The sequence below is a fragment of the Halichoerus grypus genome, chromosome 12 (genome assembly GCF_964656455.1).
Source record: "Halichoerus grypus chromosome 12, mHalGry1.hap1.1, whole genome shotgun sequence".
Classification (NCBI taxonomy): Eukaryota; Metazoa; Chordata; class Mammalia; order Carnivora; family Phocidae; genus Halichoerus; species Halichoerus grypus.
In genome coordinates this window covers 88,734,080-88,750,317 of record NC_135723.1, presented here as the reverse complement: position 1 = coordinate 88,750,317, position 16,238 = coordinate 88,734,080, and the positions used below count along the sequence as shown (strand labels likewise).

At 35.8% G+C, this 16,238-nt stretch overlaps 1 protein-coding gene across 1 annotated transcript in view; it reads right to left on the bottom strand.

Annotated features, from left to right (window-relative positions):
• Window positions 1-16,238, bottom strand: part of AGBL3 (AGBL carboxypeptidase 3) — a 63,193-nt gene that overhangs the window by 45,156 nt on the left and 1,799 nt on the right. The window contains exons 2-5 of the mRNA XM_078059592.1: window positions 15,465-15,525; window positions 12,686-12,871; window positions 5,080-5,184; window positions 653-791 (exon numbers count right to left, since the gene is read on the bottom strand). Of these exons, the coding sequence (XP_077915718.1) occupies window positions 653-791; window positions 5,080-5,184; window positions 12,686-12,871; window positions 15,465-15,525 (491 nt within the window). The remainder of the gene's footprint in view (window positions 1-652; window positions 792-5,079; window positions 5,185-12,685; window positions 12,872-15,464; window positions 15,526-16,238) is intronic.

The window sequence follows — 16,238 nt, the reverse complement described above, 5'->3', positions numbered from 1 at the left end:
GCAAAACCATAGCTGTTGCATCTAGGTGATGGGTATGTGATGGTTAATGGAGAACTGTATTATTCTCCATACTTGAATTTTTTTATAGTAAAAATTTTTTAAAGAATGCCCTTGGATAGCATGCATGTTCCCAAACATGTTTTACAGAACATTCATCCCAAGTATTATTCCATTAAAAAGTTTGAGAAGCAGTGTGCGTCTCTATGACAATTCATATTGGCATATTAAAAATGCACAGTACAGGGGTGCCTGGGTGGCTCAGTCGTTAAGCATCTGCCTTCAGCTCAGGTCATGATCGCAGGGTCATGGGATCGAGCCCCGCACTGGGCTCCCTGCTCCGCAGGAAGCCTGCTTCTCCCTCTCCCACTCCCCCTGCTTGTGTTCCCTCTTTCGCTATGTCTCTCTCTGTCAAATAAATAGATAAAATCTTAAAAAAAAAAATGTACAGTACAGAAACCTGTTTGACTTAAGTTCAGAGTATTTGAATCCAGAATGTGAACCTTTCATACCCCCTTCATAATCATCTCTAATTGGCATCATACCTCAAGGAATTACAGTTCATTTATGAATACTAAAACTTTAATGTACCCAATACCAAAAATAATAAATAGCTGAAGGTCTAGCTCCTCAAATAAAAATAATTAAAACCTACACTTTGACTACCTTCTGTAGATTTCCACTCTCAAACCTTGCTTCAAACGTCAAAGTATTGTCATAGTTATCCACAGGTTGCTTCAGAGGTGTTCGGTTGCCCCCTACTCGGGAATACACAAAACAGGGCTCCTTGTAAGCTGATGACAGAAGAAGACCATACTGTCAAACCATGTCTAGAGTACACAGATTATCCTGCATAAAGTTTGGAGCTATAGTATAATTGAAGTGTCACTAAGGATTTTAAATTTTTAAGTAATTTGACACACAGATTTGTTGAAATAAGAAAGTCTAAGAGTATTCAGACTAGAAAAGCAATGCCCAAAATAAATTCATGTATTTCTCACATTAAAAATATTTATTCTGCTTCTGATTATTATGGAGTAATTGGTCCTGAATTTGCCCTTTCACTATAAATAACTATAAAGCTGGACCAAAGAAAATGAGCTGTTTTCACACATCTGGATAACATACAGACTAGGACTATACAGAATGTTTGAAAAAAAAAATACACCAAGTAAGTCCATGTCTAACCTTGGCTTTCTTCCTGGCAACACTGTCTGACTACATCTTAAGAAGGTGGCACTTAAGAATAGCAGGAGGGCAGTCTTACTGAGCTGAGGAGGCAGGATTGTTGCTTGTGGCTGCTGAAATCATGAGGCAGGACACCAGAGAGAAGAAAGCTACATAGGGCTGAGGGTCTGGCTACAGAAGTACAGGGTAAGACTCAGTAAGATAAGCGAGTATTAACTGTGGGGCTGAGATATCAGATATGCCATTCTAGAATATACTGTAATTCTAAACTATCCAGAATGGAAAGACTTCATTGAGTATCTCAGGCATTCAATCATGACTCCAGAAAGGCTGCATTTTAGGTATAAGGACCACATCCAAGGGCAAGGACAATGACCTAGGACTAAATGACTAAGACAAAATGAAAATAGATCTGCCCTTATTAAAAAAATAAATAAAACCAGGGTGCCTGGGTGACTCAGTTGGTTAAGCATCTGCCTTTGGCTCAGGTCATGATCTCAGGGCCCTGGGATCGACCTCCATATCAGGCTTCCCACTCGTGGGGGGCTGCTTCTCCCTCTCCCTCTGCTGCTCCCCCTGTTTGTGTTCTCTCTCTCTAATAAATAAATAAAATAAAAAAATAAAACCAAAGCTGAAAAAAGCAAAATGATCTGCCAGCAATTTAACTGCCTACCAGAACAAAATTCAGCATAATTTTTGAAAAGAACGTAATACAGACTCCTACAACATATCTTTCACAATGTCCTGCATATGATTAGGAAAAAATTATGAAGCATGAAGAAAAGCAGGAAAAATGTGATCCATGGTCTCACACACACAGACACACACACACACACACACACATTCAACAAACCCCAAGATAACCCAGATGTTGGGATTAACAGAGGACTTTAAATACACACACACACACACACAATTGAATTGAATATATGTATTTAAAGACTTAAGGGAAAAGACAGATAATGAATAAGCAGATAAAGTAATCTCAAAAAACCCCCCAAACTACAAAAAAGAACCAAATGAAAATTCTAGAAATACAACAGATATTGGCGAGGATGCAGAGAAAGGGGAACCCTCTTACACTGTTGGTGGGAATGCAAGCTGGTGCAGCCACTTTGGAAAACAGTATGGAGGTTCCTCAAAAAGTTGAAAATGGAGCCACTCTATGACCCAGCAATTGCACTACTAGTATTTACCCCAAAGATACAAATGTAGTGAACCGATGGGGCACCTACAGCCCAATGTTTATAGCAGCAATGTCTACAACAGCCAAATTATGGAAAAAGCCCAAATGTCCATCGACAGATGAATGGATAAAGAAGATGTGGTATATATATATAATGGAATAGTACTCAGTCATCAAAAAAATGAAATCTTGCCATTTTCAATGACATGGATGGAACTAGAGGGGATTATGCTAAGCGAAGTAAGTCAATCAGAGAAAGACAATTATCATATGATCTCACTGATATACAGAATTTAAGAAACAAAACAAATGCTCATAGGGGAAGAGAGGAAAGAATGAAACAAGACGAAACCAGAGAGGGAGACAAACCATAAGAGACTCTTAATAATAGGAAACAAACCGAGGGTTGCTGGAGTGGAGGGGGTTGTGGGGATGGGGTAACAAGGTGATAGACATTAAGGAGGGCACGTGATATAATGAGCACTGGGTAGTATATCAGACTGATAAATACTGACCTCTACCTTTGAAGCCAGTAACAATTATATGTGAATTAACTGAATTTAAATTAAAAATAAATTAAAAAAATAAAATATATAGAATAAAAAAAAAAAAAAACAAAGATAAAGATAAATAAAAGCAGCCAGAGAAAGCAAACACATCACAAACAGGAGAACCATGATAGGAATTACTAATGACTTCTCATTAGAAACAATAGAGGTCAGAGGCCAATGGGATGACATTTTTAAAGGACTAAAAGATAATATGTAAAGTGTTTCAGTGTTTAGACCCACGCCTGACACATAGTAAGCACTGAATAAATTTTAGTTGTTGTTATTTAAAAAAAGAAAAATTCTAGAAATAAAAAATACAATAATTGAAATTAAAGATTAGATGGGTTTAAGAAAAATTGAATATTGCAAAAGAAAGACTCAGTGAACTTAAAAACAAATAAATACAATTAATCCAGACTCAAGGACAGAGAAGGAAAAAAAAAATAAAGATCCACTGACATGTGGAACATAGCTAGAAATCCAGCATATGTGTAATTGGAATTCCAAAGGACAGAAGAGAATGAATAATATAGAAAAAATATGTGAAGAAATAATGGCTGAAAAGTTCTCAAATTTGGGGGGAAAAAACCCAACTCTATTAACCTATGGACCCAAGAAGTTAGCAAACATCAAGCAGGATAAATATAAAGGTATCCAAATCTAGGCAGATCCTAGTCAAATTGCTAAAAACATCCAGAGAGAAAAAGACACATCACACATATAGGGAACAATGATAAAAATTATGGTTGTCTTTTTATTAAAGACAACAGACGTCACAAGACAACGGCACAACATGTTTAAAGAAAAAAGTCTTGAGGGGCCCCTGTGTGGCTCAATCAGTTAAGTGTCTGACTCTTGGTCTCGGCTCGGGTCATGGTCTCAGGGTCCTGAGGTTGAGCCCTGCGTGGGGCCCCCTCTCAGCAGGCAGTCTGCTTCCCCTCTCTCTCCGTCTGCCCCTCCCCCAACTGGGCACACACACTCTCTTTCTTTCCAAAATAAATAAGTAAATCTTTAAAAAAAATCTTTAGAAGAAAAAAATATGACCCCAGAATTCGTTCCCCCCAGTTATTTAGGGACTTCCCTCTCCTACAGCTACAGATCTGGAAACCATTTTGTCTTCTTACTCTTTCAGGACTAGAAGAAACAATGATTTTGCTCTGTTGACAGTCCTAGGTTGCTTTACCACCCCTTGTTAGTCTCCCTTAATTCTATCCACACTTTGGTAAGTGATTCTTTCATTAAACTTTCTTAAATTACTCCAAGTATGCCATCCAGTTCTTGACAAGACCCTGCCTGACTCACCTTAACTATTTTAATATTTTATCAGATCTTATTTAAGTTGTGTGTGGAAGTTCTAAGGCAGGTTAGCTGTGCAAATATTTGAAATTAAATTAAAAAAAATCAGAGATGCTTGTCTTTACCTTTGTTGTTAAAAATATGTGAGTATATGATTTCTACAATTGTTTACTGTATAGGAAACAATCCTTGTAAATTTTTCTGTTTTGCCAGCCCTTTAATTGTGCAGGAGTCCCATACTTCCTTACAATGGTGCTTTAGGAGCAACACAGTTGAGGATATAGGCTGAGACATCTATGTTTGATTATTTGCATTCTATCATAAAGCAGATATGAGATTTTGCATTACTAGAGTTCTCAAAGTACAAATATTGATCCTCCCTGTTAAGAACACTTTCCTGAGATATCATCTTAGATGTTACTTACAGTGTGGGGTATTTCCCCCCTTTTAAAGATGCAATCTCAAGAAAGTATCAAACTGGTATGAAATAAAAAGAAAATCATCTGAAAGATTTCATGAATGTGACCTATGAATAGAGAGGCAATAATAGTCGTAGAACACTCCACTGGATTCATCTTTGAAAACTGATGTGAAACATAATTCCTTCTAAATATAACTCTCCATTGTGGTGGGCAATACATTTTATTTTAAAGTAACTTTGTATAAACTGCAGGACACCTTCAAGAATATAATTAGCACTAAATACACATTTGAATCAGTCTGTAACCAAACATCTTGATGGAGACAGGGACTTCCTGGTAATGTGCAGTTTCCATTATAAACAGCAAAACAAATGTAATTAAGGGATGAATCTAGGTACCAAATTATATTTTATAGCAATGTGTCTCATTATATACTCACCATCTTCAGCTAGATAAACTACAGTATCTTCCTTGGAGTTTGGATAAAGGGGTTCCATCTCTAGGCCTGTTGGGGTGTACACTGGCTCAGGATAAGGAGTCCAATCTGGAAAGAAAAAAGAGAAAACTTTATTTGAATACTACTTCAAAATAAAACGGGAAATTTTTATTGTATATTTTCAAGTCATTCATTGGTATATCTAGGCTAAAATTTAGTGTTTTATGCAGGGCTTAACTATCCAGGCTTTCTCTCTTTCAACTATCCAGTAAGCTAGCTATGGATTGTTCCGTGGTGGCTGGACAGGGTTTAAGAGAAAGCAGAAGTACACAAAGACTTTTGAGACCTAGGTCAACACTGACATGCTATTGCTTATGCCACACTTGGTTTTGCTAAAGCAAGTCACAGGCCATCCTATTTCAAGGGGTGGGGAAAAGAGGACACCTCTTGATAGAAGGGAATGGAAGATGACATTACAAAGGGTGAAGATACATGGATGAAGGATTGTGGCTATTTTTTAAATTTAGTAAAATTTACATATTATATATAATGCAATGTACAGATCTGAATTGTATGTTCAATGAGTTCTAACAAATACATAGATGTATATTTTCTTTTATTAAAAAGAAAAATTGCTGAACCTTTTCTCAGAGTGGTTGTACAATTTTACACTCATACCAACAATGCATTAAGAGTTCCAGTTGTGGACTCTGAGAAACAAACAGAGGGGTTTTTTTGAGGGGGGAGAGTGGGTTAGCCCAGTGATGGGTACTAAGGAGGGCATGTACTGCACGGAGCACTGGGTGTTATATGCAAACAATGAATCATGGAACACTACATCAAAAACTAATGACGTACTGTGTGGTGACTAACATAACAAAATAAATAAATAAAAAGCAAGCTAATAAAATAAGAGTTCCAGTTGTTCTACATTCTAATATTTGGAGCTGTCAGCCTTTAAAATTTTTTTAAATTTTGCCATTCTAGTGTAAAGTGGTATCTCACTGTGATTTTCATTTTCCTTTCTCATGTTTAACACTTTTGCACATTTATTAACCATTTTATGTCTTCCTTTGAGCAATGTCTGTTCAACTCTTTTGCCCATTTTTAATTAGTTTTCTTTTTATTATTGGTTTGTAGGAATTCTTCCTATAGTTTGCATACAAATTCTTTGTCAGATATGTGCTGGGAATATTAGACTGTGGCTTGCCTTTTCGTTTTGTTAATTGTGTCTTTTGGTGAGAAATTTAAAATTTTGATGAAGTCAAACTTATTTTCATTGTTTCTTTTTTCTTTCTGGGTCCTCTCTAGAACTGTTTTTATCCTATGATTATGAAGATATTGTCCTATGTTTTCTTCAAGGAGCATTATGAATTAATTTTTATATTTAGTCCTGTGATCTATCTTGAATTAATTTTACGTGTGCTGAGAGGGGTAGAGGTCAGGTTTATTTTTTCTCTACATGGACACTAGGTTGTTACAGCACCAATTATTAAAAAGACTTATCCCCACCGGATTGCTCTGGTGACTTTATTAAAAATAATTTGGTCTTAAATGTGCTAGTCTATTTCCAGATTCTATTCTGAAACATTGTTTTGCCAATTATTTGTGTTCATTCTACCCATAACTCACATGGTCAGAAATAAACAAAATGTTTAAACAAAATGTTTATGAGGAATTATACTTATGAGAAGTACAAAACCAAAGAAGTATAGTTCTGTGCTTTATTACAAAGCATATAGCATTTAGATCAAGATCTATTACATTGCGAGCCCCTCAGAGGCCCCACTCATACCCCCTTCTAATCACTCGTTCCTCCTTCCCCTTGCACTATAACCATTAACCTTACCATAACACAATCGCTTCTTCATCTGCCTTTATAATTTTATAATCTGAGTATTCATATATGTGCATAAATATATCTACGTAAGTATTGATATGAAACTATAGCTTTGTTTTGCCTATTTTTGTACTTACATAAGTTGAATTACATAATAGTCTTCTCTTTTTTCACATATTTGTGAAATCAATCCATCTTGTGGCGTGTTGCTGTAATTTGTTCATTTTTATTGCTATAGAATTTATTACATAAAAATGCTACAATCTATTTATCCACTTCTATTTATAATGGGCATTCAGGTTGTTTCAGGTTGAGGCCATCATGAACAATGGTTCTATGATAAGCTTTATATATGTTCCTTGGAACACATGTGCCCACATTTCTCTTGGTTATAGATCCTGAGGTAGGAATTCTAAATTTTAGGACATACATGGCTTCAATTTTAGTTGACAATGCAAAGCTGTCAACCAATGTATAGAATCAGCCATCAGCAGGTTATGCTCCACACGGTCATCGTTGCTTACTGCTGACTTGAAGTTAAAATGTAAAATGTAGTCTCCTCTGATTTCCATGAAACAGTACTCATCCACTGATGGATATTTGGATTGTTTCCTTTTGGCTATTAGAATAGTGGTACTATATTAACACTTACATATAAGCTTTTTGGGGGGCATATGTTTAATTTCTCATCAACACATGTTATCAGATTTTGATTCTAGTTATTCCAGTGGGTATAAAGTGGTATTTCAATGTGGTATTTATTTGCATTTCCCAGATGACTAAAGATGCTGAATATCTTTTCATGTGTTCATTGGCCATGTTTATCTTTAGAGAAAGGTCTTGGCAAAAGTAGCCTAGAAAATGGAAAATTTTTAAAAAGAATAAAGTAATGGTGTGAACCAAGTTTATCACATAACAAAATTTATTTTAAAGCTTTACTTTAAAATTCATGCCATCATATGAATAGACAAGTTAATGGAATAGAGTAAAATTCAAAATTAGACCTAGAAGTTTAGCATTAATAATTGTGGCATTTCCAATCAGTTTACAGGAAATAATTTAACAACTTTTTAAACAACTGGCTAGATGGTTACAGGACTGGATTGAGAGCTTGCTTCTTGCATCAGAATGGATTGCTGATGGGTAAAAACTTTAATCACAAAAAAAAAAAAAATACAACTTGAATAGAACTAAGAGAAACATGAGGGGTGCCTGGATGGCTCATTCGTTAGGCGTCTGCCTTCGGCTCAGGTCATGATCCCAGGGTCCTGGGATCGAGCCCTGCATCAGGCTCCCTGCTTGGCAGGAAGCCTGCTTCTCCCTCTCCTGCTCCCCCTGGTTGTGTTCCCTCTCTCACTGTGTCTCTGTCAAATAAATAAATAAAATCTTAAAAAAAAGAGAAACATGAGAACTTCAAAACCCGGAAGCCACAGAAAAATGACAAAGTGATTACATAAAAATTAAAAATTGCTGCATGCTAAAGACAAAAGGCAAATGACAAACTGAAAAAAATTATGCAACATATATGACACAGTAAGCCGATCTTCTGACTACATAGAGAACACTTACAGATCAAGAAGAAACAAAAAGTACAACCAATAATAAAATGGGCAAAGGATTTTATCAGTTGACATAAAAAGCCAATAAACACACCTGTTGGCCACTTGTCTCTCTTCTTTGGAGAAATGCCTATTCAAGTCCTCAGCCTGTTTTTAAATTTAGTTATTACTGTTTTTGCTACTGAGTTATAGAAATTCTTCATGAATTTTAGAGATTAACCCCTTATCATATATGCAGTTTGCCAATATTTTCCTGTCCCATACATTGCTTTTGAACTGTGCTAATTGCTTCCTTTGCCACACAGAGCTTTTTAGTCTGATGTAGTCCCACTTGGTCTATTTTTGCTTTTGCTGTCAGTACTTTTAGTGTCATATCCATGATATCATCAACAATAGCAAGGTCATGAAGCTTTTCCCATATATTTTCTTCTAGGAGTTTTACAGATTCAGGTCTTATGTTTAAGTCTTTAATCCATTAGCCATTTTGAGTTGGTTTTTTTTTTAATATGGTATAAGATGGTAGGGGTCCATCTTCATTCTTTTGCATGTGGATATCCAATTTTCTCAACATTTGTTGAAGGGATCATTGTATGTTCTTGGTACTCTTTTCAAAGATCAGCTGACTATATAAGCATGGATTTCTGGGCTCTCTATTCTGTTCCAGTGGCCTCTCATGTCTATCTTTATGCCAGTACCATACTGTTCTGACTATTCTAGCTTTGTAGTACATTTTGAAATCAAAAAGTGTGATGTCTCCAGCTTTGTTCTTCTTTCTGAAGATTAATTTGGCTATCTGTGGCCTTTTGTGTTCCATCTGACTTTTAGAGTTGTTTTTTATTTCTCTGAAAACGCCATTGGGATTTTGATAGGGATTGAATTGTTAACACCACTGAGCTTCAGGGAAATGAAAATCAAAGCCACAGGGAGGTATCATTTCACACCTATTATGATGGCCATTATCCAAAAAACAAAAGACAAGTGTTGGCAAGGAAGTGGAGAAACTGGAACCCCTGTACACTGTTGGTGGGAATAAAAAATAGTACAACCACCTTGGAAAGCAGTGTAGAAGTTCCTCAAAAAATTAAAAATAGAACTACCACATTATCTAGCCGTCCAACCACTGGGTATTTACCCAAAAGAACTTAAATGAGGATCTTGAAGATATATTAGATATTAGCACTCCCACATTCATTGCAGTACTATTCACAATAGCTAAGATGTGGAAACAATCTGAATGTCCATTGATGGATAAATGATACAAAGAGAATGTGCTACACACACACACACAGGGAGAGGGAGGGAAGGAGGGAGAGAGGGAGAGGGAGAGAAATATTATTCAGTTTTAAAAAAGGAAATCCTGCAATATGCAACAACATGGATGAACCCTGAGGACGTTATGCTGAATGAAATAAGTCAGTCACAGAAGGACAAATACTACATGATTCCACTTATATAAAGTATCTAAAATAGTCAAACTCATAGAATCAGAAAGTGGAACAGTGGTTGCTAGGAGCAAGCGGGAGGGGAAAATGGGGAGCTACTAATCAACACATTTAAAGCTTCAATAATGCCGACGAATAAGCTCTGTAACAACTTTGTGCCTCTAGTTAACAATACTGTATTGCACACTTAAAAATCTGCTGAGGGTAGACCTCATGTTAAGTACTCTTACCATAATAAAATAAATATAAAAACTAAAACAGTCAATATATATATACATAAAGATGTTCAAGGTCACTCATAAATAAAGAATATATAAATTGAAATGCAACATATATAAAACAAATGATATCAGACTGTTGAAAATCAGACAAGTAACTAAACAGTGTTAATGAGTGTATGGGAAAACAGGCCCTCTCATTGTGTAGGAAAGGATTAACTCAGCAGGCCTGGGTTGTCCGAACTCTGTACACACCAAGAAAGCTTTCACCCTTGTTAAGCTCCTACAAGATAACTTCTCAGACTTTGGAATATCCTGCTTGATGAGAGTCTGTCTGTCTACTTGGGGCTTTGGGTCATACCAGATAATTTATGCCAACAATGTGACTTACGGTAGAGGAACTTACACCACATGCTATCAATTTTAACAGGAAAGGCTAGGGACTGAGTAACTAAGGTCAGCCACATGAGTACTCCATGGAGATATGACCAGCCCCTAGAAGAAACCATAGACCCCAAAGCTTGGAAGAGCTTTCCTGATTGGCAATGCTTCATGTGTATTATCTCACATCATGGCTGAGAGTATTAAACACTGTCCATAAGACTACACTGGGAGGGGACAACTGGAAGCTTGTGTCTGATCTCTCCTGGACTCTATTCTATGTTCCTTTTACCTTTGCTGATTTTTTTAACCTTTGCTGATTTGAATCTGTATCATTTCAATGTAATAAACCATAACCATGAGTATAACAGCTTTTGTAAATTTTTTTTGAGTTCTAGGAGTCCTTCTATAATCATTCAACCTGAGGGTAATCTTGAAGACCACCAACCACACTCATATAAACTTATGACTATACATTGTTACAGCTCCTTTTGAAGGGCAATTTGGCAGTATCCTTTTAACTAGAAACTCCAGGAATTTACTCTACAACTAGACACACACACACACACACACACACACACAGAAGGACACATATAAAAGAATGTGAAGTTCTGTTTGTCAAAGCCAAAGACTGGAAACATCTAAAACTCAATGATAAGGCACCAGTTAAAGAAAGTATTGTATTCACTGAATTAAATCTAATGAACCAATTTATTTAAAAAAGAGATTGGTATATATGAGCTCATATGGAAAGACTTTCAAGGTATATGGTTGTGTAGGACAGTGTTCATTTATAGCTGACTGGAAAAGCTCTATTTTTATAGCTGGGAAAGTCTGGATATCTAGCTTTGACAGTTGGCCAAGGTAAGGACAGTAAGATTTATAATGTGCTATTTAAAGTCTGAAACTCCCCTGGTACCCATCATGGGCAGTTTGTTTACTGATGGTTTTCATTTGGCAGAATCAGACAGCCTGACTTGACCATAAGACCAGGGGGGCCTAAACACCCAGCTGAGAACTTTTGACTTGAAGTTTTCTGAAGCATATATATATATATATGTGTGTGTGTATATATATATACATATATAGAGAGAGAGAGAGAGGAGAGGGGGAAAGCGGGAGAGAGGCACTTCTCCCTTCCCCTCTTTCTCTGTATACTAGATAATATAAAGAGAAAACTTAGATTATAAGAATGCCTAAGCAGCATCTAATTTAAGTAAGCAATATAGTAAGTATAGACAGTTACAGTAACTATAGCCAGTTTTTAATTTTATTCACCAGTGAATGTCTAATAAGATCTCTACCTGGCAATAATGTATATGCTATCATCAACCCAAGGTGAAAAACAGTGGCAGTGAGGAGGTAATGAATAATGGAAATGTTTCTATTATTCAGGTGTGAGGACTGGGAAGATAAGGCTGCAAAACACTGAATGAAAACAAAATTTGGGAGTGCATATACAGAAACATAAAAATATTCACTAAAATATGTCCTCTTTGGGTCCATAAAACATACATTAAGGGAAAGAAGCAGAAAGAGGGAAGGAGAGAAAAAAAGACAAAGGGGCACAAAGATAAAAAAAAATAAGAGAGGAAGAGAAGTGGAAAAAAAGGGAGAAAGAAAGAGGATAAAGATACACAGAGGAGAAAAAAGATATTCGGGGGGGGGCGGCGGGGAGCAAGAGATATGGAGAAAAAAGGAGCAAGACTGCAGAACCATCTGGCATACCCTCTGTCCATGACCTCACTTTATGTATGAGTTTGAATGTGACTGGAATAGTCATGCTATTTCAAACTGTTCAGAATTACAAAATTCTGGCACATGTTTTACGTCCCCCTTTTAAGCACATGTGGCTTCTGAACACTTGAAATGTGGCTGATCTGAGCTAAAATGCAAGTGTAAATGCACACCAGATTTCATATGAAAAAAAAGAATGCAAAATACTTTGGATAAATTTGGATTAAATAAAATATATTTTTGAAATCAATTTCACTTGTTTCTTTTTCCTTTTTAAAATGTGGCCACTAGAAAATTTTAAATGATACATATAGCTCATGTTATATTCCTGTTGGAATGCAATATTCTAACACCACGAGTCTCCTCATTAAAATTAAGGTTGGCAAAGTTAGTTTGCTAATATTTGAATTCCAAAAACTGCTAAGAACATACCAATATGCTGGACCTTTTCATCAATGACCTCACAGTGGTACGGCCACCGTGTAGGGCTCAGCGGACCAGAAGAAGAGACACCATATAAATCTCGTGGTTCACGAAGACGTGGCACCCATCTCCCTAGTTGATATTCCAACAGTATCTGGGTAGTTCGGGGGAAAAATGGGTCACTAATAGAGTCAGCTGAAAAAAAGATTCAAACACAATCATGAGTGATAAGCAGCAAAACCCCAATTCCTGTACTTTTTAAATATATTCCTTTTTCCCTTCCAATACCATTAATTTGTATTTATGGATATCATTTTATAATTCATGCCATTTTAAAAATAAAGTTACTATTGAAATTTTGTAACAATTGATCTTCACAATAGCTAAAAAGTAGTTGTTGACCTCAGATACTATTAATTTATGCTAAATTCTCAATGCTACTCCAAAAACATTTGTTTCTTGCAGGTTTTCTAGCAAACTGTCTCCTGTTGAGTCTTTTTTTTTAAGATTTTATTTATTTATTTGAGAGAGAGACAGAGACAGCACGAGCTGGGGGAGGGACAGAGGGAAAGGGAGATGGACAAGCAGACTCCTGCTGAGCATGGAGCCTGATGCAGGGCTGGATCCCAGGACCCTGAGACTCAGGACCCTGGGATCATGACCTGAGCTGAAGTCAGATGCTTAACCGACTGAGCCACCCAGGCACCTCTACTGTAGTCTTCTTAAACTTAAACACACTGAGGCAACTATTTGTCCAATGGGTTAAATACACCCCATGACCATAATTCCTCACCACCTACTAGCTCTATATCCTCAAAGGTTGCTACTGAACTCTCAGTCACAACTTCTTCTCAGTTCTCATTCTAGGATCACTATGTGACACAACCCCAAGAGCATAATACACACAGAATACAATGGGGTTGCCCCAAGTAGGTAGTGCAGAGGCCCTGTCTCTTTCAATGGGCTAGCTGTGGGGCATCAAATTGCTGTGGATAATCTCCCCTCCCTAAGCTCCTGTACCTTGTCTTTTATGATGCTACACTTTCTGGTTTTCTCCCTACTGTTCACATACTTGGTTCTCCATTTGTCTCCTCTTGCTCTACCACCTCCAAAACGTGGCTTTTTACCTAGATTTAGTTTTGGGCTATTTTTGTACAAGAGCAGATATAGCAAGTTGGACTAGGAGTCAGACAAACTGAGTTCTATTCTACCACTTTGTTTCTATACGATTTTGCTTGGCTAATGCAGCCTCTTTGAACATAAATTTTACTGTATGTGAATAAGAAATAATAACACCTTCCCTTGCTACTTCTCAGGATTGTTATTTAGATCCATTTATTCAACAGACTGTTACTAAGCATCTAGTATTTCATTATGTGAACAGACTACATTTTGTCTAATTTACAGTATGACTCAAAAATGGCAAGGCAGCTATGAATTAGAAAATAAAATTAGATCCATATCTCATACTATTCATAAATGTAAATTATAGAAAAATTAAATACCAAAATTCAAAGTATTTAAACTTAGATGATTATATTGGTGACCTTGGGGTAGGGAAGCTTAAACAGATATAAAAATAAAGAGCCACAAATAAATGATAAATTTAACATCAAAATAATTCTAAATAATAGAAGCAACATTAAAAAAGGATTACTATGAACAGGCAATTCATTATAAGAGTGACTAGAGACAAGCATATAAAATAATTCTCAATTTCTTCAGCAATAAAGGAAATGTTAGTGAAAACAGTGAGTCACCTCCTTTCTTCCAACAGATTGGCAAAATTTTAAAAAGAAAAAAAGGATGGCAAGAAGTCCATAAATTAGTACTACAAATTTTCTAAGAGTATGGGTATAGATATGTGTATAAATGCAAAGAAAAAGGTCTAGAAGGATACATACCAAACTGAGAATAGTAGGTGTCTCAAAAGATTTGTTTTAGGATGATGGTAAAAAAAGAAAGAAAAGAAAAAAAAGAAAAAGAGGAAAAAAGAAAAATTAAAGCCTTATTTCAATTTCAGATTACTTGTGATAGATATGTGAATACTAAGAAGAAATATTTTAGATATACACTAAAAAAAACCTCTAAATGTATACATTTAAAAAAAATCAAGTATACATCAAGATTCCACATATACGTACATTTGCAAATCAATCACTTTATTAAGGAAACTATACAGGCAAACTTCATTTAAATAAAAATGTACTTCAAAACAGTGTCCATTATAACTTGAGTCATACAGTAAATTTAAAGAGCTAGTTATTTAAAGAAATGCCTATTTAAATCCTTATGTTAAGTGTATTCCTTTATAAAGTAATGACTACTTTTATTTAGTTTCATTAAATATCAGGTTTACCTAAAACCTTAAAAGTTTGAGCTCCAAAAGATTTTTTTTTTTTTTTTAAAGATTTTATTTATTTATTTGAGACAGAGAGAATGAGAGAGAGAGAGAGAGCACATGAGAGGGGTGAGGGTCATAGGGAGAAGCAGGCTCCCTGCCGAGCAGGGAGCCCGATGCGGGACTCGATCCAGGGACTCCAGGATCATGACCTGAGCCAAAGGCAGTCGCTTAACCAACTGAGCCACCCAGGCGCCCGCTCCAAAAGATTCTTATAAAAGTGGAAGTGGATACATTTTCTTTCCTTATCCAATATCAGAATACACTTCTATATTATTCAATCTGAATTTTTTCTAGTTTCTTCATTTTCTTATTTTTCACTGACCCTGAGTGAATACTCAAGGTCTTATCCTAAAGAGAAGGGAGAATATATGGATAAGTTCAAACCTGTTAAAAGTGCACACCGGTGGATATCTTCGCTTACAAATTTCATGAAGTTATCCTCATCCTAAAACAGGAGAGTTTTAAAATATTTTTAAAAAACCAACAGTTTCCACATCCAGAAATTTTTTACATCTATTTTAGTACTTAGAATTGAGTGCTTCTTTCTATTCTGTAATGAATGAAAAAAATCAAAGGATTATTATGGGCCACTGGTCTCAAAGTGCCCAATACTTCAAATATCCTGAAACCTTCAAGTTTTCATCCCCCTTCTTTCATTGGGTAAGGTCATATTAATGACTGTACGGAGGAAATACAGTTTAAAAATTCTTGGAAACCTGGCAAGACAATTTAAACTTCAATAAAGTTAACAAAAAGAAAAAGAAAAGCAGCACAGAAAGCCATGGACTTAAAGAGTGATACATTATTTTAGGGAGCTTATTTTGGGACCTTAACTTATATACCTGATAATTTACATTTTACTAAAATCTGAAGGAAATCTCTCATATGTACTAGAACCAGACAAACTATTTTGAAATACTGCATTTTGTTTTTCCCTTTTTCTTCCTCCATGTCCTTTCCTTTGTTACATCAGAGCCACATTAAACCTATTATGGTGATACCCAGGTTTAGAACATAGGGGATCCAGTATTATGATACATATTATGATATAACAGAATACATATGTGAACATGAATTATAAAAATAAAACCTTAGTAATGATTTAATACACACTGTTAAGTAAAACTCAGAAGAATCTTAGCCAAAATATTTTCTCAA